Source organism: Salvelinus namaycush, chromosome 2 (genome assembly GCF_016432855.1).
Source record: "Salvelinus namaycush isolate Seneca chromosome 2, SaNama_1.0, whole genome shotgun sequence".
In the NCBI taxonomy this organism is placed as follows: domain Eukaryota; kingdom Metazoa; phylum Chordata; class Actinopteri; order Salmoniformes; family Salmonidae; genus Salvelinus; species Salvelinus namaycush.
In genome coordinates this window covers 48,248,991-48,274,048 of record NC_052308.1, presented here as the reverse complement: position 1 = coordinate 48,274,048, position 25,058 = coordinate 48,248,991, and the positions used below count along the sequence as shown (strand labels likewise).

Here is a 25,058-nt window from a genome sequence, read left to right as displayed (position 1 = left end):
CCTCGCTCATCAACTCATCCTTGACCGCTGGCTACGTCCCTTCCGTCTTCAAGAGAGCGAGAGTTGCACCCCTTCTGAAAAAACCTACACTCGATCCCTCCGATGTCAACAACTACAGACCAGTATCCCTTCTTTCTTTTCTCTCCAAAACTCTTGAACGTGCCGCCCTTGGCCAGCTCTCCTGCTTTCTCTCTCAGAATGACCTTCTTGATCCAAATCAGTCAGGTTTCAAGACTAGTCATTCAACTGAGACTGCTCTTCTCTGTGTCACGGAGGCGCTCCGCACTGCTAAAGCTAACTCTCTCTCCTCTGCTCTCATCCTTCTAGACCTATCGGCTGCCTTTGATACTATGAACCATCAGATCCTCCTCTCCACCCTCTCCAAGTTGGGCATCTCCGGCGCGGCCCACGCTTGGATTGCGTCCTACCTGACAGGTCACTCCTACCAGGTGGCGTGGCGAGAATCTGTCTCCGCACCACGTGCTCTCACCACTGGTGTCCCACAGGGCTCTGTTCTAGGCCCTCTCCTATTCTCGCTATACACCAAGTCACTTGGCTCTGTCATATCCTCACATGGTCTCTCCTATCATTGCTATGCAGACGACACACAATTAATCTTCTCCTTTCCCCCTTCTGATAACCAGGTGGCGAATCGCATCTCTGCATGTCTGGCAGACATATCAGTGTGGATGACGGATCACCACCTCAAGCTGAACCTCGGCAAGACGGAGCTGCTCTTCCTCCCGGGGAAGGACTGCCCGTTCCATGATCTCGCCATCACGGTTGACAACTCCATTGTGTCCTCCTCCCAGAGTGCTAAGAACCTTGGCGTGATCCTGGACAACACCCTGTCGTTCTCAACTAACATCAAGGCGGTGACCCGTTCCTGTAGGTTCATGCTCTACAACATTCGCAGAGTACGACCCTGCCTCACACAGGAAGCGGCGCAGGTCCTAATCCAGGCACTTGTCATCTCCCGTCTGGATTACTGCAACTCGCTGTTGGCTGGGCTCCCTGCCTGTGCCATTAAACCCCTACAACTCATCCAGAACGCCGCAGCCCGTCTGGTGTTCAACCTTCCCAAGTTCTCTCACGTCACCCGCTCCTCCGCTCTCTCCACTGGCTTCCAGTTGAAGCTCGCATCCGCTACAAGACCATGGTGCTTGCCTACGGAGCTGTGAGGGGAACGGCACCTCCGTACCTTCAGGCTCTGATCAGGCCCTACACCCAAACAAGGGCACTGCGTTCATCCACCTCTGGCCTGCTCGCCTCCCTACCTCTGAGGAAGTACAGTTCCCGCTCAGCCCAGTCAAAAACTGTTCGCTGCTCTGGCACCCCAATGGTAGAACAAACTCCTCACGACGCCAGGTCGAGGGATCAATCACCACCTTCCGGAGACACCTGAAACCCACTCTTTAAGGAATACCTAGGATAGGATAAAGTAATCCTTCTAACCCCCCCCCCACCCCCCCCCCCCACCCCCCCCCCCCCCCCCCCCACCCCCCCCCCCCCCCCCCCCCCCCCCCCCCCCCCCCCCCCCCCTTAAAAGATTTAGATGCACTATTGTAAAGTGGTTATTCCACTGGATATCATAAGGTGAATGCACCAATTTGTAAGTCGCTCTGGATAAGAGCGTCTGCTAAATGACTTAAATGTAATGTAAATGTAATGTCTGTTAGAATAGCTTGAAAGTTTCATTACTGTACAGCAAATTGGCCAGTGTTAATTAATGTTGATTTTTCACTGTAAGTGTTTAATTAACACTCATTGGTGTAAAACAACCCTAGTGTTAATACTACAGTTGAACCAAAACCACGCCCATCATTATCATATTTCCCAGCATGCTCTATTGCAGGTTGATTTTTAGAATGGTTTGTTTCAATATCTATGTTTTTGTATGTACATTGATAAATTAATCTTATGCTACTTAAATATAAATTACATACATTTTCTAAACTTATCCAATATGTTACTTGGACATATTGCATTTGTTACTGAAATGGTTGTTCCAGTTTAGTTGCTTTAGGTAGTTTCATATCATAGTTTTCCCAACCCTTGTAGTTATTCTGAATGTAGATTGGGGCTGGCACAGGAGCTGGCACAATTACCGTATAACTGTGTAACCTGTGTAAACTATAATACAAATAAATTAACAGTCATAACCGGCCTTCGTGTGGTTGAGTCCGTTTCCGCGGTAACATGGACTCTTAAAAACGTGCTGAAACTTTGTTGCTCCTTGCTGAAACAAGCAAGGTGTTATAGCAAAAGACACTCCGGTTGCCTAGGCAACACCCCCTCCCTGCAGCAGCAGCACACATAGAAATAGAATGAATATAACGTACTTGGAACCTCTAACCCTGTCAATTTCACTGGTAAACTCATGGGTACAACCGCAATGGTTGCCTGGTATTGTGATGCAATAATTTCCTTGGTAATGTAGAATGTTCATTCAAATTATGTTAACTGATGTGGCTCATGCAATGGAATGTGGCTCATGCAACACTTCCTGCTTTGCTTCTATGGGTACACTCGCAATAGCCACCAGTCCACCCATTATGCCATCATAGACTTGAAATGGGGATGCCCGTTCTATTCATTCTATTTCTATGGCAGCACATGCAGCCAGGTGCGGAGGAGAGGTGAAAATGTGTGTCTTCAATTTATTTTCATATTTTTTTATTCAAACGTTTCTTATGGTGACCGCAGTCATTTGGCTGGCCAATAACCATCATCCAAAATTCCATGACTGTAACAGCCCTCGTTGCAGGTCATTCCAAAGGTTGGATATCCCCACTCTGGCTGGATTCCAATAGGAATTACACATCACTTTGCACGCCAGCATAATGGTATACAGGCCTGTTGTGGCCTGTATACAATGAGTTTCAGGCCACTGTATTAGGGTAAAACTAGGCCCTCAAAATAAGGCCTTATGAAATACTGTACGTTTTGTATTGTGTTAAAGAATGTAATTTTAATGTTAACATATTCGCTTCGGATCTCACATGGTGAACTCCACAGGACTGAAAATGGATGAATGCAACAACCATGTCTCTGTCACTAACAAATACAGTCATTGGTAGTAACTCTACAATTCACTCGAAAGGCAAGGCACTATGGGAAATATGCAAATAAGTCTTTACACTAGGCAGTGTGTTAATTTAACACTGTTCCAGTGTCTATACAGGTCCACACTTTTAGTGTTGATTTAACACTGAAGAATTTGCTGTGTGTAGGTTAAGTGTAAGCAGAGAAAACGTCAGATTGCTGAAATCTGAGTGATGAAAAATCATTTTACAACATGTTCCTGGGAAACTGAAAAGGGCATGTCATTTGAACATTAATCCAATGTTAATGTGTAATGTGTCATGGTACAGTACAGTCGGGTGGCCAAATGTTTTAAACCGGCCTATTGAAGAGAGAGAGAGAGAGAGGGGGAGAGAGAGAGAGAGAGATAGAGAGAGAGAGAGAGAGAGAGAGAGAGAGAGAGAGAGAGAGAGAGAGAGAGAGAGAGAGAGAGAGAGAGAGAGAGAGAGAGAGAGAGAGAGAGAGAGAGAGAGAGAGAGAGAGAGAGAGAGAGAGAGAGAGAGAATCTGAGATCAGGAACAAACAGATGGACAACTGTACTGCCATATTATTCGATCAGCCCTTATTCAATTAAAACATTCCCACATGTGCTCTTTATTTGAAATGGACAGTCTTCAAGGATATGACATATCTTTGATGCCCATTACATATCTGTTGTAGTAAAGGAATACAATTCCATGGGAGGAAACATGTTGAACGCCATTTAAAGTTAATAAAAGTTATTTTAAACCTGAACACACACACCTCACTAAACTTCGTGGGAATCCATAACCTATTCTGGCCCTGACACTCATGTTGTTCCTACACTGAGATTCTGAAGCAACTATGCTCTTGATACTGTATCTAGTGTGTGTTCTAATATGGTAGTGAATGTGACATTGTGTGTGGTACGAAATGGCTCAATCAAGTATGGAGGTGTTAATTCTGTTGATGCTTGTTGGATAGAAGGGGAGTTGAGCAGAACAGGCACATACTATACTGCAGGGCTAGGTAACTAGATTCAGTCGCGGGCCAATTTTTGTTGGAGCGGATGGTCATGGGGCCGGAACATAATTATAATAATTTGTACACTGCAAATTGACCACAACTAAGCCCAAAAATAAATTGTATTTGAAAATAACAATTATTTCATATCTTGATTACATCGAGATACGATCACTTATGTCTCTTTTTTTATTCATGCGAATACTTTGGAACAGATTTCATGAATTAAAATCAGTTTCAGCTGAATTCCAGGTCATTTTACAGTCTTTTAACCAAAAACTACCCTCCCCCAACAACAACAAAAAATTACAATAACATATTGTATACATAAACTGGGTCACACTTAACATTAGAGTGATCGTTTTTACTGTGAAATTATTCTTATAGTGACCAGTATTGTAATTACTCATTGTTACAATATACTTACACTGTACTTGGGAGTACAGTGGGGTTGAAGGAGAGAGGGGCGGAGGGAGGAGGGGGGTTGAGAGGGGCTCAGCTCGTGGGCCAGTCCGGTAGTAAGTGGGCTATCCGAGAGGAGGCTGTCATTGGGCGAGCTGCACCCCGACACTGGAGTGCTACTGCTGCTGGGGGAATAGTCTGCAGGATGGAAAGGAGGGATAGCCAATCAGCTAAAGAGATACTGACATATAGGATAACAGATTTGTGTGTGTGTGTGTGTTAGTGGCGGTACACAAACACTAGTCCGCCCAGCACTAACACACCTGATTCAACTAATCACTTCATCAACAAGACCCTGGCCGTATTCATTTGGCACCAAAGGGATGTAAACTCACTGAAATTGTCCAATAGGAAATGCTTGTTAACATTTACCGCTGAAAAAAATAAAATAATCTACTTTGTGCACTAATGAATACGACCCAGGTATGTTAGTGTTAGGCCGAGGCCAAAGTGCTCAGACACTGTGGCTACAGCACCAGGAAGAGATAGAGGTTGGTTTGATAGACGGTGGACACAACGAGGCAGGAAGGACTACGTTACCCAGAGTGTCCGGCGTTCTGTGCTTGACAGTAGGGGGAGCGCTGGTTTTGCGTTGGAGAGGGTTCTGTCTGGAGTTGATGTGCTTCTTCAGTTTACTCTTCACCTTCAGGATGGGCTCCGAGGCTGAACCCACACACACACGAGCAAACATGCGCGGACGCACACAAACACACACACACGCATTAATTCACGCACACACACGTACATGCAATCACACACACACACAACATAGAATGTAGATTTTTGGAGTTTGACCAATCCAAGACAATGGCGAAAGTGCATAAAGATGGCGGCCCCAGTGTACTTACCAGAAATGCTTTGTTTGCTAAGTTCGCTGTATTGTACATTGCTCTCTGTTACTCTTTTTTTGTATCGGCATGATCTCAATTCTAGCTCCAAGATGGCGGCAATTTTTTAAAAACTAAAAAGTCGATTGTGCCGAATATCTGAATTCCTCCATATTTATGCACCTTCGCCGTTCTATAACAGACCCCAACAGTATTAAACTACAAATGGCTACAAATCCATAACGTGCTATGTCATCATAAAGCAATGCCTTTTACATAACAAAACCCAAAGGCTCTTCTACACCCCAGCTGAACAAATAACAAAAGAGTTGACAGCAGTGCCAAAGGTTTCATGTTTACTTTGGCAATGGCCACAATAGGCCTAACCGAACGATCAATCAGCGAGCGGCTTAGCACAGACAAAAGACACCCATGACAGTATGGTATTGTTGTCGGATTTTAATACAGAGACAGAGGGGTGTGTAGCCGCAAATGGCCAATGCTGCTAGGGTAACACAGGTAAATAATGGCATTGCAATAGTCCTCCAGGTGACATAGTTTAGTAGGGACCACTCCTTAGTAGTACTTATGCATATAATGGAAAGAGGCCACACCTTTGCAATTGTTAAATTCTGTGACCATGGCATTGAGGACTATCTCTATCCTATTAGTTCATTTGTGCATGGTGGAACGTTTGGCCTCTATTCACCTCTATGTCTGCACGTCGTTCGCACGCCCAGTCAGTCAGACAGACATGTCTGACATTCTCACACGTGGTTCATTTTACACATGCTTTAGTTACGTAATAGCTTTTGGTCTTTCTTTCACAGTCTCAAGCTCTCTCTCTCTCTCTCTCTCTCTCTCTCTCTCTCTCTCTCTCTCTCTCTCTCTCTCTCTCTCTCTCTCTCTCTCTCTCTCTCTCTCTCTCTCTCTCTCTCTCTCTCTCTCTCTCTCTCTCTCTCTCTCTCTCTCTCTCTCTCTCTCTCTCGTAGTTTCACTCTACGGTGTTATTTTTCCTTCCTTGTAGGCTTGGTGACTCCCGCTTTGTCTCTGTCTCTTTCTGTGTCTTTGCCTCTCTCTACATCAGTGTTCGGTATATGTGTGTTAACATGTATCTAACTGCATAACTCACCCAACAACTACAAATGGAAGAAATGTAATATGGCTCCCTTTAAAACGAATCTGTAGTGCCTTCTCAAGCGTTACCTACTCTGTGTCAAAAGGCATGTAGTACCTTCATTTGCTCTGGAGACCTGGGCCGGTATTCATAAAGTGAGTATATGAGTGCTAGGATCAGGTCCCCCCCCCCTGTCCATGTGATCTTATTCATGATGTACTAAAAGGCAAAACTGATCTTAGATCAGCACTCCTGTGCTCCAGTTTAGGTCGTCATTGATGGCAGACCCCAAACCATTGTCAGGAGTCAACTGCATTTTGTTTACAACGTCACCTCATGACACCATAATGAGAACAGGAAAGGATCCTGTTCTAACTGTGCTGTACAAAGTACAAATCTCTCTACAAAGAAAGTACAAACTACATTAAAAAAATGACTCACCTGTTCTTCTGAGGGGCATGTCCTTGCGTTGGTCACATAGTGGAAGATGGACATCAGGGGTCACCATGTGAGGCTTTGGGGTCATGTCAGGATCTGGGGCCAATTCCCTATACAATTAACACAGCCAGTTGAGAGTCATCCACCAAAACCATGAACAATCATTGTTAAGTGTTTGTTGTATTGTGCTGTATCAATTTTGTGTATGTACTGATGACCTCACAACAATAATTTAGATGAAAATGGCCAGTAAAGTATTGTATTGTGAAATAATGCTTCACCTGTGGCACAACCATAGATAGAAGTTAGCGAGTCAGTCATGTAACCTATCACCTAATCTAATGAGTCACTCGGGCTTATCCAAATTGTCTTAGAGGTAAATCTTCCTTACTTCCATCTCTTTTGAGGATAATTTGTGGGAGAAGATTGGAAAGGTGAAAAGAACAAGATGGTAATCCCACCAAAGCCACGGGAGTCTAATAACAGTGCATTTTCATGAGTGGACATTTTTTTTAAAGTCGAATGCAACAAGACAACAACATTTCTGTAGAAACTTTAATCAAAGTCTTTACTGGGTTGTCTCTCACCTGTAACCCCTGGGCGTGGTGCTGCTGAAGAGGTTGGAGGCGGTCCTCTCCAGGGAGGCCTGCTCCTTCCTCTTCAGGATTTGGCTTCTGAGTTTCTGTTTCACCAGGGGACTGGCCACAGCACCTGTCCGTCAACAGAGTCACCCAATCAGAGACAAGAACCTGGAAATTAACCAAAGCTAGGTGCAGCATTCTAAACTGACTGAATCTTAATCTATTGGTGTTAGCGTAGGGATACAAACAATATATTCCAATATACCGATTTTATCTGTGTTGTACAATAACTGACAAGCAGTTTCACTATGAGTCAAATATCTATAATCTACTAAACTGAGTATTCAATGTGCCTACCTAAGATTTCAACATTAGAAAACGAGGAAAGATGCTAGGCATTTCCCTTGTAATTACTAGTCAGACAAATGTCTGACAGCTATGACTTGGATAATGCAAGTTATTCAAGGACAAGTTATTGAAGCTGAACTTTGAAGGGCAGGTTCTTAGGAATTTGGTGATTGACAGATTGCTAGGTCGCATTCTTCAGTAGGCACTTCCTTCCCGAAAGTGAAAGACAACAAACAACATAACATGTACAATTATTAAGTGACTTGCTTCCTTTTTTTGATTTAGGTTTCATGTGAAAATAGACTGTGACTAATCTTAAGGAACTCCCTCTGTTACAGACAACAACATTCTGAGGATCATATTGGGGCCTCAAAAATAAACAACCGAAAACCATGCGCACACACACCTAAACTACCTACAAGATCGCATTGCTGTCATCATACATTGCGTTTCTAAAAAGACATTCACGGTCATCATAGTTTACATGGTACTGTAAGCGATCCTTATACATAACATACTGATAACGTTGCACTCATTTCTAATTGCATGCCCTTTTTCCTCCACGCGGCTATGGGGCGCTGTAACTTACTCTGCTCGCTCTTATCCTTGTGCATCAGCTGCTGCAGCTCCTGCCTCTTCTCCTGCTCTTTCTCCTGCCGACTCTGCTCCCTGTCATACTCGTACTGAAACGAGACCATTAACATTCCCGTTCATTCGGGTGCAGTGAAGACTATATTTAGGAAGTGATATCAGTCAATGGAAAGAGAGGGATTATATGGAAAGAGGGCACACCTATCTTTTTCATTGATTTATTTTGTGGCGGCTTGGGCAGCGCAGTTGAGGGCTATTTACATTTTAAAGCAGGCTATGTTGGAAGTGTGCTCTCTATCCATCTCTATGGAGGGATGCTCACCTGGATGTGCTGTGGCAGGTGCTGCTGGGAGTACTTGGCACAGTGCCGGGCTGAGAAGGCCCCCAGGAATGGGGGGAGGTGGGGGGCCAGCATGGCTGATTCCAGCCCGGGTCGCACCAGCCCGTGGGTACGCAGGTCCATGGGCCGCACCGGCCGGAGTGGTGACGAAGCCTCGCGAGGGATTAGCCCATCCACTATGGAGAGAGGGAGGGAGGAAGAGAGGAGGAAAAAGAAAGAGGGAGATTATTAGTGATGAAGAGCCAAGGCTTTCTTTGTTAGATTGGACAATTAGATTGGAGAATGGGTAAACTAGGAATGAACCGAAGCTGAGATGCTGCATTCTAAGCGCCAGACTGAACTTCGTCAATTGGTCTCCGGACTGTCCCTGCTATTGGGACAAAATCCCCCAAATAGAAAACCCTGCCATGACTCTCATGCTCTCCTTTTCTGTCCTCTCTTTTTCTCTCTCATTCTTTTGTGTTGTTTCTTGTCACTGCCCAGTCAAGGCCCCCATGCTGATGTCCGTACCGTGCCACACTTGAAAAGGGATGACTGACCCCATGGAATAGTCTAGACTTGTGTGATGAAAACATACCAATGATGGTATGCACACACACACACACACACACACACACACACACACACACACACACACACACACACACACACACACACACACACACACACACACACACACACACACACACACACACACACACACACACACACACACACACACACACACACCATAGCAACAACCATAACCCTATCCCACACCTGGTCTTCGTTCAAGTATTTATATGATTCAGGGCAATGAACAACTAGCTTAGATCAAAACAAAACATGGGCTGATTATCAAGTGTAAGAGAGTATCTACTAGCTAGGCATAGCACAGCATGTCCAGTCCTTACAACAGGCCATTCATTGTCGGATAACGTGATTCAGTGTATGTAAAGTTTGTGTGTTGAGAGTTTGTCCATATGTGTGTGCATTATGTACTTGACTTTAGAATAACAGTCATACTTCATTCACGTCAGCCTGCTCTAAGGGACTTGGCCACTGTCCCAAAATTGCATTCAGTAAAAGGAGAGGAAAGAGAGAAAGTGAAGAAAGAAAGGTTGCCACAAAATAACAAAAGAACTAAGGAAGTGAGGGGGAGAAGAGGGGATTAGAACATTGTGTGGCAAAGGCATTTGAGTCATATGCATGCATTTGTCACCTCTATCGAGCTTTTACCAGAAACAAGGCTAAATTTAGCCAGAAAGTGCGAGACAATAAAACCAAACTCAGTGTCATGACCCACGACAATCGTCCTAGAAATCTTTCGGACTTATTTTGAGTCACGGGTCATTGAATGAACATTTAGTGGGCATCAAGGTTAACTACTTGTCGAATCATTATGTTCATGAACTGTTGTTCCTTATTTTAGTCAGGAATTGGCCCCAGATCCTGGGCCCCTACACCTTGTGCTGGGGACAATAAAAGATCACTCTAAAATGTCCAGTTTTGTCACATAACACTTCACATACATACACTACCGTTCAAAAGTTTGGGGTCACTTAGAAATGTTCTTGTGTTTTAAAGAAAGCAATTTTTTTGTCCATTTAAAATAACATCAAATTGATCAGAAATACAGTGTAGACATTGTTAATGTTGTAAATGACTATTGTAGCTGGAAACGGCAGATTTTTTATGGAATATCTACATAGGCGTACAGAGGCCCATTATCAGCAACCATCACTCCTGTGTTCCAATGGCACGTTGTGTTAGCTAATCCAAGTTTATCATTTTAAAAGGCTAATTGATCATTAGAAAACCATTTTGCAATTATGTTAGCACAGCTGAAAACTGTTGTTCTGATTAAAGAAGAAATAAAACTGGTCTTCTTTAGACTAGTTGAGTATCTTAAGCATCAGCATTTGTTGGTTCAATTACAGGCTCAAAATGGCCAGAAACAAAGAACTTTCTTCTGAAACTTGTCAGTCTATTCTTGTTCTGAGAAATGAAGGCTATTCCATGCGAGAAATTGCCAAGAAACTGCAGATCTCGTACAACGCTGCGAACTACTCCCTTCACAGTACAGCGCAAACTGTCCCTAACCAGAATAGAAAGAGGAATGGGAGGCCCCGGTGCACAACTGAGCAAGAGGACAAGTACATTTGAGTGTCTAGTTTGAGAAACAGACGCCTCACAAGTTCTCAACTGGCAGCTTCATTAAAAAGTACCCGCAAAACACCAGTCTCAACGTCAACAGTGAAGAGGCGACTCCGGGATGCTGGCCTAATAGGCAGAGTTGCAAAGAAAAAGCCATATCTCAGACTGGCCAATAAAAAGAAAAGTACACAGACACTGGGCAGAGGAACTCTACTTAGTCAGCAGCATTACTCACATACTTCCCGTAGAAGGCCAGCATCCCGGAGTCGCCTCTTCACTGTTGACGTTGAGACTGGTGTTTTGCGGGTACTATTTAATAAAGTTTTGAGGGAGCGTGCAATTGACATGCTGACTGCACGTATGTCCACTAGAGCTGTTGCCAGAGAATTTAATGTTCTTTCTCTACCATTTCTTGTTTTAGATAATTTGGCAGTACATCCAACCGGCCTTACACCACGTGTAAGTAAGCCAGCACAGGACCTCCACATCTGGCTTCTTCACCTGTGGGATCGTCTGAGACCAGCCACCCGGACAGCTGATGAAACTGTGGGTTTGCACAATCGAAGAATTTCTGCACAAGCTGTCAGAAACAGTTTCAGGGAAGCTCATCTGTATGCTCCTTGTCCTCACCAGGGTCTTGACCTGACTGCAGTTCGGCGTCGTATCCAACTTCAGTGGGTAAATGCTCACCTTCGATGGCCACTGGCACACTGGAGAAATGCGCTCTTCACGGATGAATCCTGGTTTCAACTGTCCCGGACAGATGGCAGATACCGTGTATGGCGTCTTGTGAGTGAGCGGTTTGCTGATGTCAACATTGTGAACAGAGTGCCCCAAGGTGGCGGTAGGATTATGGTATGGGCAGGCATAAACTACGGACAACGAACCCAATTGCATTTTATCGATGGCAATTTGAATGCACAGAGGTACCATGACGAGATCCTGAAAATGTCCCAGTTAGTCCACGGCCTGCATACTCACCAGACAATTCACCCATTGAGTATGTTTACGATGCTCTGGATCGACGTGTGCGACAGTGTGTTCCAGTTCCTGCCAATATCCAGCAACTTCTCACAGCCATTGAAGAGGAGCGGGACAACATCCACAGGCTACAATCAACAGCCCGATACAACTCTATGCGAAGGAGATGTGTTGCTCTGCATGAGGAAAATGGTGGTCACACCAGATACTGGCTGGTTTTCTGATCCACGCCCCTACCTTTTTTTTAAGGTATCTTTGAAATCCCTAGATTAGGACATTATTCCAATTGATTGATTTTCTTATATGAACTGTAACTCAGTAACATTTATGAAGTTGTTGCATGTTGCTTATATATTTTGGGTCAGTGTAGATGTGTTTATTGATTCAACTTACACCAAGTCATGTTTAGGTGTCGAAAGGATTGAGACATTGCTCTTCCTCCGAGCAGTTTCTATGTCCTTGTATGGAATGCTTTATTAAAAATACTGCAGATAGAAAGGACAGGAATGGAGGGTGGAGACACATTTCCCCTCAGGGTGGGAGCGGAGGAATATGATGGAAATGTACCACGGTTTCTGAATGCCATGACAAACATTAGTCAGCAGCATTACTCACATACTTCCCGTAGAGGGCCCGTGTCCTAACACTGGTATACCCCATTCAGCTAGGTAGGACAGGTAAGGATTAAGGGGCTCACTGTCAAAACAAATGGAAATCCTCCATCATAAAACCTTAGTGAACTATCTGTATAGCTAGCTACACAATGTCCAGCACTCTTTACCGTAACACTGTCCATGAGTCACCTTCATAACACTTACACTGCCATTTATGACCTGGTGAACAGTAGGAGTTGATTAAGACAGTAGTAGTGAATAGTAGGCGTACACAATGTTCCTAACGCTTTACCATATCGTTTTCTATGAGCCACCTGTTTATAATGTATGAATACACTTATAAGCACCTATTAATAAGATTCGTGGTGCATTATAATACTGGGTTTAAGAGTTACCCAATTAGCATTGGTCCAAAATGACAGTATGTCATCGTCAATGGAATTGTATTCATTATGATCGGAAAGGAAAAACTGATCCAAGATCAGCACTCCTACTCTGAGGCAATGTATGAATATGTACCCTGAGTGGAGAAATGACTAAGAGAGAGAGACGTCTGCGAGACGGTTCAGTCAAACAGTACTTTCAGAGGGAAAACACACCCACACACGTATTACTGCAGGTCAAATATGCATGACACACAGCCCCATCACCAAACAACAGATTCCAGTACATCTGGAAAACTCTTTATAATGGGGTGTGGGGGGCCCGTAAGATTGAAACCACTGGAATAACTATTACATTTTAGTATAATAAACCCTCATTACGTCGCCATAATAACTAATAAGAGCCATGAGAGCTATGGTGTGGAGTGTCTTAAGTGTGGGTAACATTGGTTCTGTGTCTGTATGTGTGTTTACATGCATGTGCGTTTTTTACAGACAGAGAGAATGAAAGAGAGAGAGAGAGAGAGGCTCCAGGTTGAAATTGAAAGAGGTAAGCGTGTACTGAGTGTACAGAATCTCGAGTGTATGTCTCCCTCTCTCTCTCTCCGTCTATCACCCCCTTTTATTCATTTTTTTTTAATAAGAAACATGAATGTGTTGAAAATCCCAAATTGCTTGCATTGTCAACTTACACACAGCTCTGACAATCACACTTACTCCACCAGACATGCCACCAGGGGACTTTTCACAGTCCCCAAATCCAGAACAAATTCAAGAAAACGTAAAGTATTATATAGAGCCATTATCGCATTGGAACTCCGTTGCGTCACATTATTGCTCAAATGAACAGAAAACCTGGTTTAAAAAAAAACAGATAAAGCAACACCTCACGGCACAACGCCTCTCCCCTATTTGACCTAGATAGTTTGTGTGTATGTACAGAGGTTCCTCCCTTAAAAGTTGTGATCTTACACCGTGGGACTTAGAGGTGATTTGTGGTAAAGTACGGTACCCTGCGTCACCACTTCATTGCTCCAGACCAGCGCAAGGGGGAGTTGGAGTACTGATTATGCTTTTGGGTCCTACTGTGTCTCTAACTGAATGGGCGACATAAACATAAATAGAAACTGATAATTGTGCACGATTTCAGTATTACTTAGCAAAACTGTAGTTACACTAAGGTTTTTCTTATTTGATTTTGTTAGGATTATTTTGCTCTTACTGTAGTACTGTAGCCCACTCCCAACCGGTCACGTTGTACAGCGCCTCAGTGGTGCAACGGTCTAAGACACTGTATAGCAGTGCAAGCTGTGTTGCTACATAGTCTGGTTCAATACCCGTGCCGGCCTCGCCGGTGAGACCCAAGAGATGACTGTAGGTTTTTAGTTTTTCTCCCTCTAAAAACAGAAATAAATCATTCTAAATAACAAACTGGCTTTATCTACAAATTAGTAACAATGTCTCACCCCATGTTCAAGAATGGCCTTTTTCTCTCTCATTTTACATTATTTGAAAACAAAATGATCTCCAAAATATTTAAGGGGCTTTGCACTAATAATAGCGCCGACTAGGGAAACGTTCCTGCTGTTCTGTACTTAGTGCAAGTCTGCACGTTCAAACTAAAACAATGTAACTAATAATGGCATCTTTATGCTTCATTAATAAAATAATGATAAAAATACTCTTTCAAAATGCCGATGTTTATTTAGTTATGGATCCATAACGAATTACTATGGGAATAAATATCACTGAATTACAGAAATATCCTCCAATCCTCTGTATGTAATTATTGGTGGAGAGTCATGTCATATTTTTCGATATGACGTGACTCTCCACCAATAACATGAGTCTCACTAGTGTTGAGTAATGTGCTGTTAAAAGTGGTGTAGGTCTTATTTATTTAAAGAGCATATTGGAAGTTAGAAGCAATAGCCTATTATTTCAGCACCTTTTCGAGCTGCTCTGAGACAAGCATGGTAACTATTTTTATTTTCACTGAATCTCCGTTTGGGTATTGGTTAGATTAGGGTGTAGAAGTGTTATGCTCTTAGTGTAACCTTTATTTAACAAGGCAAGTCAGTTAAGAACAAATTCTTATTTACAAGGACAGCCTACTCCATCGGGGAATTGAACCCGGGTCTCCTGCGTGCTTGCCGGACACTGTATTCTTTAGCTAAATAGCCCCAGTACTGTACTCCCAACCATCACGTTGTACAGCACCATATTTTCCATTCCATCCTGACAGAAACCCAGAGGGATTTCCATCATTACAGTAGTAATGGACAGCTGGTGGCATTTTGAAAACAGGTTTTCAAACACCCGATTAGCAGGACAATAGACTCTTTATAGCCCGGCTACTGTAGGTGTGAACATCCCCCTACCTGCAATGTATTCGATGCATAAGAATTCTGAAGTGTTACATTTCTAACTCGAAACAGCAGTACAGTATTTCTTCATCAACATCTTTATGCTTTTGTTAATAAAATAATGATAAAAATACTCTTTCAAAATGCTGATGTTTATTTAGTTATGGATACATAACGAATTACTATGGGAATAAATCAGTGAATTACAGAAATATTATAACAAAGTTGTCTAATGAAGGTAAACAAATGGTTGCTTATTGGAAAATACTCTTTCAAACACACGGTCACGTTGTACAGCACCATTATGGCTATTAGCTATTATCCTCCAATCCTCTATATGTAATTATTGGTGGAGAGTCAAGTTATGTTTTTCGATATACTGTAGGCCTACCGTAGGCGACATGAGTCTCACTAGTGTTGAGTAATGTGCTGTTAAAAGTGGTGTAGGTCTTATTTATTTAAAGAGCATATTGAAGTTAGAAGCAATAGGATTTGAAGCAAAAGCCTACAACTATTTCAGCACCGATTCGCGCTGCTCTGAGACAAGCATGGGGACTGGTCTTGATAAATCAATTTGATTTTTATTTTCACTTAATCTCCGTTTGGATATTGGTTAGACTAGAATTAGAAAATGATGGTGCAGAAAAGTTATGCTCTTAGTGTAACCTTTATTTAACTAAGCAAATTCTTATTTACAAGGACAGCCTACTCCTTCCTCCCCATCGGGGAATTTAACTCTGGTCTCCCGCGTGTCCGCATTCTCTAGTACAGCCATTATTGAAGGCTATCAAATACTTCTCAAATATGCCCTCTGGTAGTCAAACTAGCGCTAACTAGCATTAATGGCCCAATTTACCATAGAATGCCCAGGAGGATGCCCAGGTGTGACCAGCAACACCTGATCTTATTCCATCCAGACACATTGGTATTTCTGTGAACTCACATCAATGTGTGCATGAGTGAGTGTGTGTGTTTATGTGTGTGTACAGCTACAGTACATGTTTGTTTTCCATCTCAAATTGGGTATTTGAAGAAGTAGGCACTTTATCTACAAGATCCAGTGTGGTACTTCAGTATGGATACATTTATTGACGTTGCCATTTCTCTTCATGCTTGAGAACAAAAACAGCTACTACAGGAATTACCCAAAGGCATGAGAACACTGTGTATTACCAGCATAAAGAGATGTGTGTTTTCAGAGGAAATGGCCGGGGACACACACACGCGCACACAGCAGACGACTATAAACAAAGCGCGAGCCCCACTGATTTATGCTAGGGCTGGGCGGTATACTATATACCGGTATTAATTCACAGACTGGTTTGAATTTTGACTTTACTTTCTATAACGGTATTTCAATGTTTGGTTTGTTAAATGTGATACGCAACTGTCCGTTTTTATAGTTTACTCGTTTGCTACTTGAGTAATCTCTCTCCTTCTCATGCTGCTCTATGTCGCTAGCCATGCCAAGCCCTGCCCCCTGTCACTCAAGGAGAGAGCAATTGCTCAACCACGTAGTTACTGAGAAATTTCTTGCCTTTCATTCTGCCTGGTCAGATGGATGCAACAATGTTGGTGACATGCTGCTTTCCACAAGCGTTCTATAATTACAATATTAGTTTGTGTATCTCACTGTCTGAAACTACTGCTTGTTAGTTTCTCTTTTCTTAGCAAGGTGTTGCTAAAAATATATATTTTTTGCCGCTAATGCTAATCGCTAGTTCGTCCATTTAGCAAGCAAGCTAGCCAATTAAGAGACAGACCAAACGTAGCTAGGTAGCTAATACTGCCTGGTATCAGTACTGGTTTAGGCCTAGATAAGCATGTTTGTGAAACGGTATCTAAACAGAGAGGAATAGGAGAAGCATGAATATGTTGGTTAGTTAGCTAGCAACATAAAGTAAGAAAACATGTAATGTAACATCTTATTAGGGTCACTTGGAAACACTGACCAACACTGTGGTTCCTGCCCTGTCAATAATACCTCACTTGCTAATTCATTCATTGTCATGTCAAACAATGTATTCAAGGTAGTGCGCACTATATTCCAGCTATAGAATTACAATAATCATTATATTTCCATGATCAACAGTTCACCAATTAACTAGGCATAGATTTTTTGCCATATCATTCTGCATGGCATAGTGTGGAAATGATAATAAAAGTGCAGGAACTGCAGCAATTGATGAAAATGCTGAAAATGATTTTTGTTTGGAGTTGGATTGAACAGTATAAATGGAGAAAGCCACATTTAAATCACTTATAATTTATGTGTTGCCACCCTAGGGTCATGAGATACTCCGAAAGCATATTTAGAACATTTATTATTCAAAAACATAAAATACTGTCAAAAACCGCCATACTGTCAAAAATGTGAAAAATATTGTGATAATATAATTTATCCATATCTCCCAGCTCTAAATTATGCCCTGATAGGAAACGATCAGGAAGTCTCTAGTGAACAACAAACAACCACCAGCTGTCTTCATACCATGGAACCACAGCCATGATGTCGCTCAGAAACACTACACCAACTATCGACGGTATACTTTATGTAATGTATGCTACATTTTGCATTCTACATGAAAATGCCAACCACAGATATGAAATACAGCCAATCATATTTATAAATCAGAGAACTTGTGAGTTTTTGTAGAACTTGGCTGTCTGTGTAAAGTATACTTGTATTGCACTACTTTGAAGTGATTAAGGACATTTTATAGCCACATTGTTATGAAGTGCTTTTTGAGACACATATAGGAGACATATCTATCACTCATAAAGTGCCTCAAGTGTAGGCTACCCTTACGACCGCATACAGTAAGTAGCGTGCTCAGTCAGTGAAATGTTGTCGTAGTCCTATTTGAAGCACAGAGCACAAATTTGGTCACACCCTGTGTGCCTCCATACCCTGTGTGTAACACCAAATTGTTTTTCTCCCTGGTGTGGTAAATGGTACACATAAGATTTAATCATAAGGTCTCAAAAATAGGGGAAAAGACGATAATATTAACACGATTAACCGTTATCACATCCGTTTTTCTGTTGCTAAAAATAGACACGAGACAAACTTCTGGTCTATGTTGACATCTTAGCTTTCGCAACCATCGTTTTTCTCTCTCGGGTGCTGCTGCAACAGCTTACCACCACACACAGACACACACACACAAACACACACAGACACGCACAAACAGACATACTCATACATGCATACAAACACACACACACACTCACAGACACACACACATAGAAACTGAAACAGTGACATCCTGTTGCTAAAGTTAGTCTGCACCATTGACATCCTCTTTTTCATTTAGGCAAGCAGACGCTGCTATTTTGGTTGAATGTGTGTATGGCGCGTGTTACAGATGCCTGTTATTTTTAACAACTCAACCTCACAATCAAGATATTGTTTATTGTTGGGTGAAGGTGAACGGAAAGTAGCATAGTGGAGTTGCTAGGTAAATCACAGAATACATAAAGGGCTGGAATTGTTGTTATTTTATTAGGATCCCCATTAGCTGTTCCAAAAGTAGCAGCTACTCTTCCTGGGGTCCACACGAAACATGAAACATGACATAATAGACAAGAACAGCTCAAAGACAGAACTACAAAATTTTTTTTTTTAACTTTGTTTATTGAATTTTCAACACCAGCATTTACAAAATAATTGCACTTGTAAGTTATTTGGTAGTAATATAAAACAACACATCAAAGACAACAATACAAAAAATACAAATTCTAAAAAAAATGTTTTTTTTAAAAGGACAAGAATTTATTTATTTTTAAATACAGTTGTTATACGTCAACAAGCACAGATAATACAGTCCTTAACATCTGAGATGTCGTGTATGCACATACCAGGCCTCTTACATCACCAATATGCAGGGAAATGTAGTCATTTAACATAAGAAAAGAAGGGGGCCCACATTTCAAAGAATTTGTCTACAGACCCATTGAGTGTGTGTTTAATATTTTCCAAATGTATGCAATTCAAAATTGATTTAATCCAAAGAGCATGGGAAGGGGGTGCAGAGGATTTCCATCTAAGTAAAATTAATCGTCTCGCTAACAAAGTGACAAAGGCAATAACATCCTTATTCATTTTGGTCAATTGTATTGTGGGTAAGGAAACCCCAAATAGTGCAGTAAAAGGGTCTGGCTCAATCTGTGTGCTGCTTAATTCTGAGAGTGTGTTAAAGATGTCTTTCCAGAAACCAACAAGAGATGGGCAACACCAAAACATGTGTACATGATTAGTAGGAGATTGATTACATCGTACACAATTAGGGTTCACATCCTTGTACATTTTGGATAATCTTGCTTTGGTCCAGTGGGCCCTATGAAGGAGTTTGCATTGAATGAGACCATGTCGAGCGCAAATAGAAGAGCTATGTGTCTTTTTGAGTGCCTCTTCCCATAGTTCATCAGATATTTCCTCACCCAGTTCCTCCTCCCATGAGGATTTCATATTGTTTAATGAGATGGTTTGTAGTGAGCAAATTTGACTGTAGATTATTGACTATAGATTATAAGGTGCCTTTCTGAGTAGAAAGTGGGATAAGAAATGTGTCGAACTGTGTTTCGCCAGGAAGGGTGGGGAATCCTGGATCTATGCTATGGACGTAACTCCAGACTTTAAGAACCTAAAGAAATTATGTCTGGGGAGACCAAATTTAGCTGATAATTGTTCAAACGTACTAAATGTATTGTTAATATACAGATCCCTGAATCTTTTAATACTGAGACTAGACCATGTTGAGAAAGCACCATCAACCATAGATGGGGGAAAAGCTGGGTTTGAGGCTACCAAAGAAGAGGTTGTATGAAACTCAAAGTGGCGCCTAAATTGATTCCAGATCTTCAATGTTGTTTTGACACATATATTGATGGTGAAGGAGGAGTAAGGGCCTGTAACGGAGGAGTGAGCGAGGGAAGACAATGATGCCGGTATAGATGAGGCGGCCTCCATCTCTAGCCAAATTGGGGGTGTGAATATCTCTCTGCTCTGCAACCAGTACTGAATGATCCTAAGGTTAGTGGCCCAATAATAGAATCTGAAATCCGGTAGAGCTAGACCGCCGTCTGGTTTGGGCCTCTGCAAAAGCTGTTTTCGTATCCTGGGGGGCTTTTTGTCCCATATAAAGGGTAGTATTAGGCCATCAATCTTTTTGAAAGATGTATTGGGAAGAAAAATCGGAAGGCACTGATAGTGATATAAGAATTTAGGGAGAGTGTTCATTTTAATATAATTAATTATTGCAACTAAGTAGAGGTGTAACAAAGACCAGCGTTCCAAATCGTCCTTAGTACGGGTTAAAAGAGGAGCAAAGTTGGCTTGAAGAAGGTTTTCAAATCTGATTGTGACATGTACCCCAAATGTTTTGCGGCCATATTAAGCGGCATCAATTCGCTTTTACTGAGATTCAGTTTATACCCTGATAGGTGACCGAAGGACACAAAAGTGGCAAGGGCAGCAGGAACAGAGAAAGGTTGGATGTGTATAATAATAAATCATCTGCATATAAAGACAGTTTGTGTTCGTGTCCGTATCTGACTATACCTTTGATAAGGGGGTTGGAGCGAAGTGCTATTGCTAGTGGTTCTATGGCGAGGGCAAACAGTAAGGGACTTAAAGGGCAACCCTGGCGGGTCGATCATTGCAAAGGGAAGCAATCTGATTGAGTGTTATTAGTCCTGACAGAGGTTTGAGGGGATGAATACAGACATCTCATCCCCTCAATTTGGAGCCAAAGCCTAATTTATTTAGAGTGTAAAAAAGGTATTTCCATTCCACCCACCCAATCATCCTATTCCTATGTATCCGCTTTACTTTCAGAAGTATATAGAGACTGGTACAATCCCTTGAACTCATCATTGATCCCCCTAGGGTCTAATGATATCCCAGACGATGTACGAATTTTAGGAATCTGAAATGATGATGATAGACCGAGCAGCTCCTGAAGCAGCTGGGCCATGAACTCCGTAGATCTTGGGCCCTCCACTCCCTCCAGTATTCCCAGTAGACGAATGTTGTTCCTCCGTATTCTACTTTCCATATCTTCGCATCTATTGTCGAGGTATGCCACCCTAGTTGCTAATGAGCCAACGTTAGCCTCTAGCTCGCTAATGCAAATTCTGTGGTCTGTAGCACCTCGCTCCAGCTCCGATAAGGCCACTCCGTGTGCGTCGGGGTTGTTCTGTATACTCTCGATAGATTTTTTAAAGCTTGTCTTTGACCATTGATATCTCCGACCTGAGATTGGTAGAGAGAGTCAATTTTGAGGTTTTGAGGGTGCCTATCACGGATTGTAGCATCTCCACAGTCAGAGTTTCCGTGGGGCCGGCATTAGCAGCATCCAGTGGCGGGGGTGAATCAGGAGAGAGTGCGGGCTTGCTGCGGCCTGCTCTTGCAGACTCCGTTTTTGGCCGGGTAGACGACATTACAAACGTACATTTCTCAAACTTGATCTGAATTGTTTAGGGGTCCCTTCAGACACCTGGCCAAACAGAAATATATACAATTTTGCAAGGTTAAATATATACATTTGGTCACTAACTCAGGAGCGATAGGGAAAGGCGTTCTACATCCTTGGCTTTCAACAGCCCCCCCAGAACTACATACATTTAAAAAAGGCACACGTATCCTACATATCAATATATACACACAAACTATCTAGGTCAAATAGGGCAGAGGCGTTGTGCTGTGAGGTGTTGCCCTATCTGTTTTTTTAAACCAGGTTTGCTGTTAATTTGAGCAATAGGAGATGGAACAGAGTTCCAGGCAATAATGGCTCTATATAATACTGTACCCTTTCTTGAATTTGGTGGCATGTCTGGTGGCGTAAGTGTGTGTGTCAGAGCTGTGTGTAACTTGACTATGCAAATATTTTAGGATTCCAACACATTAATGTTTCTTATAAAAGGAAGAAGTGATGCAGTCAGTCTCTCCTCAACTCTCAGCCAAGAGAGACTGGCATGCATAGTATTTATTTTAGTCCTCTGATTACAATGAAAAGCAAGACGTGCCACTCTGTTCTGGGTCACCTGCAGCTTAACTGGGTCTTTCCTTGCAACACTCGACCACATGACTGGACAATAATCAAGATAAGATAAAACTCGAGCCTGCAGGTCTTGCTTTTTGGAGTGTGGTGTCAAAATGAAGAGCATGTCTTTATTATGGACAGACCTCTCCCCATCTTTACAACCATTAAATCTATATATTTTGACCATGACAGTTTACAATCTAAGGTAACACCAAGTAATTTAGTCTCCTCAACTTGTTCAACATCCACACTATTCATTACCATATTCAGCTGATGTCTAGAAGGAATTATTTGTACCAAATACAATGCTCTTAGTTTTAGAGTCGTTCAGGACCAGGTTATTACTGGCCACCCATTCCAAAACAAACAGACTCTTTGTTAAGGGTTTCAGTGACTTCATTAGCTGTGGTTGCGGATGCATATATAGTTGAATCATCAGCATACATGGACACACATGCTTTGTTTAATGCCAGTGGCAGGTCATTGGTAAAATAGAATAGAGTAAAGGGCCTAGAGAGCTGCCCTGTGGTACACCACACATTACATGTTTGACATTAGAGAAGCTTCCATTAAAGAAAACCCTCTGAGTTCTATTAGATATATAGCTCTGAAACCACGATATGGCAGAGGTCGAAAAGCCATAACACATACGTTTTCTCAACAACAGGTTATGGTCAATAATATCAAAGGCTGCACTGAAATGTAAAAGTACAGCTCCCACAATCTTCTTATTATCAATTTCTTTCTTTCAACCAATCATCAGTCATTTCTGTCAGTGCAGTACATGTTGAGTGCCCTTCTCTATAAGCATACTGAATGTATGTTGTTAATTTGGTTACAGAGAGATAGCATTCTATTTGGTCAAACACAGTTTTTTCCAACAGTTTGCTAAGAGCTGACAGCAAGCTGATAGGTCTGCTGTTAGAACCAGTAAAGGCCCCTTTACCACTCTTGGGTAGCAGAATGAATTTGGCTTCCCTCCAGGTCTGAGGACAAAGACTTTCCTCTACGATCAGATTAAAGATATGACAGATAGGAGTGGCTATAGAGTCAGCTACCATCCTCAGTAGCTTTCCATCTAAGTTGTTAATGCCAAGAGGTTTGTCATTATTGATCGATAACAATAATTTTTCCACCTCTCCCACACTAACTTTCAAAATTCAAACTTGCAATGCTTTTCTTTCATTATTAGTTTTTTATGTATGAGTATGATGGCTCATTATTCGTTGTTGGCATTTCCTGCCTAAGTTTTCCCACTTTGCCAATGAAGTCATTAAAATAATTGGCAACATCAAATGGTTTTGTGATGAATAAGCCATCTGATTCGATGAAAGATGAAGTTAAATTTGTCTTTCTGCCCGAAATGTCATTTAAAGTACTCCAAAGTTTTTTGGCTTCATAATACAGTTTCTTCTTCTTTTTCTTGAGTTTAGTCACATAATCTCTCAATTTGCAGTAAGTCAGCCAGTCAGATGTGCAGCCAGACTTATTAGCCATCTCTTTCAACCATATAGTTTTTCAATTCCTCATCAATCCATGGAGACTTAACAGTTCTAACAGTCAGTTTTTTTAACATGTGCATATTTATCAATAATTGGAAGAAGCAATTTCATAAATTTAGTGCAGCATCTAGATGCTCCTTATTAATCACATCAGACCAACAAATATTTGAAATATTATCCACATAAATGTAACAGCAAAATCTTTTGTTTGGTCTCTTAAACATACCACCATATTGCTAACACCTATCTGACCATTTCGGGTTCATCGAGCGGCCATTTTGGATCGAGCGGTTGTGGTTGCCAAGGCTCAGTCTTTAATACAGCCCAGCAGCTGCCTTCCCCACAGTGCCCCCTACTCAGTGCCCCAGTCATGAATTTACAGCAGGTACAACCAACTGGGGGGGGGGGGGGGGGGGGGGGTTGTACCCGCTGTACAGTAGGATCTTGATCACCCTGTTGCAAGAGAACTTTCCTGCAACACACGAAATGTAAATCTTGTAGTCTATTTGAGGTTTGAAAAGGCTTCTACAGTCTTAAATTTCTAAGTCGGAATTACAAACTTTAAAATACTTTTTAAGCCTCAAATAGAATACAAGTATTACATTTCTTGGATGGAAAGTTATCCTGCAACAGGGTGATCAAGATCCTACTGTACATCTGTATAAGGTCAATTGCAGATATAACAACAGTCTAACTTGGCATTCTGATAGAATTCGTTGGAACACACTAAGCCAAACTAAGCTGAACCAAGCTGTAAATATCATAGTCAGCACTGTTTGGCATGGTAGTGTGAAAATGGTAAGCAGCCACTTTCCTAGGACCCCTCCCTCCATCTCTCCCTCCCTCCATCCCTTCCTCCCTCCCTCCATCCTTCCATCCTTCTCCTTCACTACTGGAGGAATCCACAGCTGTTGGGGACATTCTGTCCCCCTGCTTCCAAGCAGCTGGAGAATCCATCCCCTTCCTCACTGTGTGTGTGTGTGTGTGTGTGTGTGTGTGTGTGTGTGTGTGTGTGTGTGTGTGTGTGTGTGTGTGTGTGTGTGTGTGTGTGTGTGTGTGTGTGTGTGTGTGTGTGTGTGTGAGAGAGAAAAAGTGTGTGGGTGTGTGTGTCTAAGTAGGCCTATGTATGCCTGTGTGTGTCAGTCGAGTGTGTTTATGAATGTCCGTGTGTGTGCCAGTGTATTAATAGTGCACATTTGTCTCTTTACGGCACACAGCACGCTTTGTGTGGGTTGAAGTAGTATATGTAGGTAACTAG

At 42.2% G+C, this 25,058-nt stretch overlaps 1 protein-coding gene across 1 annotated transcript in view; it reads right to left on the bottom strand.

Annotated features, from left to right (window-relative positions):
- The window catches only part of LOC120021993 (histone deacetylase 7-like), an 87,166-nt gene that overhangs the window by 43,722 nt on the left and 18,386 nt on the right, over positions 1-25,058 (bottom strand). The window contains exons 2-7 of the mRNA XM_038965799.1: positions 8,755-8,948; positions 8,431-8,524; positions 7,500-7,623; positions 6,916-7,022; positions 5,071-5,193; positions 4,496-4,668 (exon numbers count right to left, since the gene is read on the bottom strand). Of these exons, the coding sequence (XP_038821727.1) occupies positions 4,496-4,668; positions 5,071-5,193; positions 6,916-7,022; positions 7,500-7,623; positions 8,431-8,524; positions 8,755-8,895 (762 nt within the window). The 5' untranslated portion in view covers positions 8,896-8,948. The remainder of the gene's footprint in view (positions 1-4,495; positions 4,669-5,070; positions 5,194-6,915; positions 7,023-7,499; positions 7,624-8,430; positions 8,525-8,754; positions 8,949-25,058) is intronic.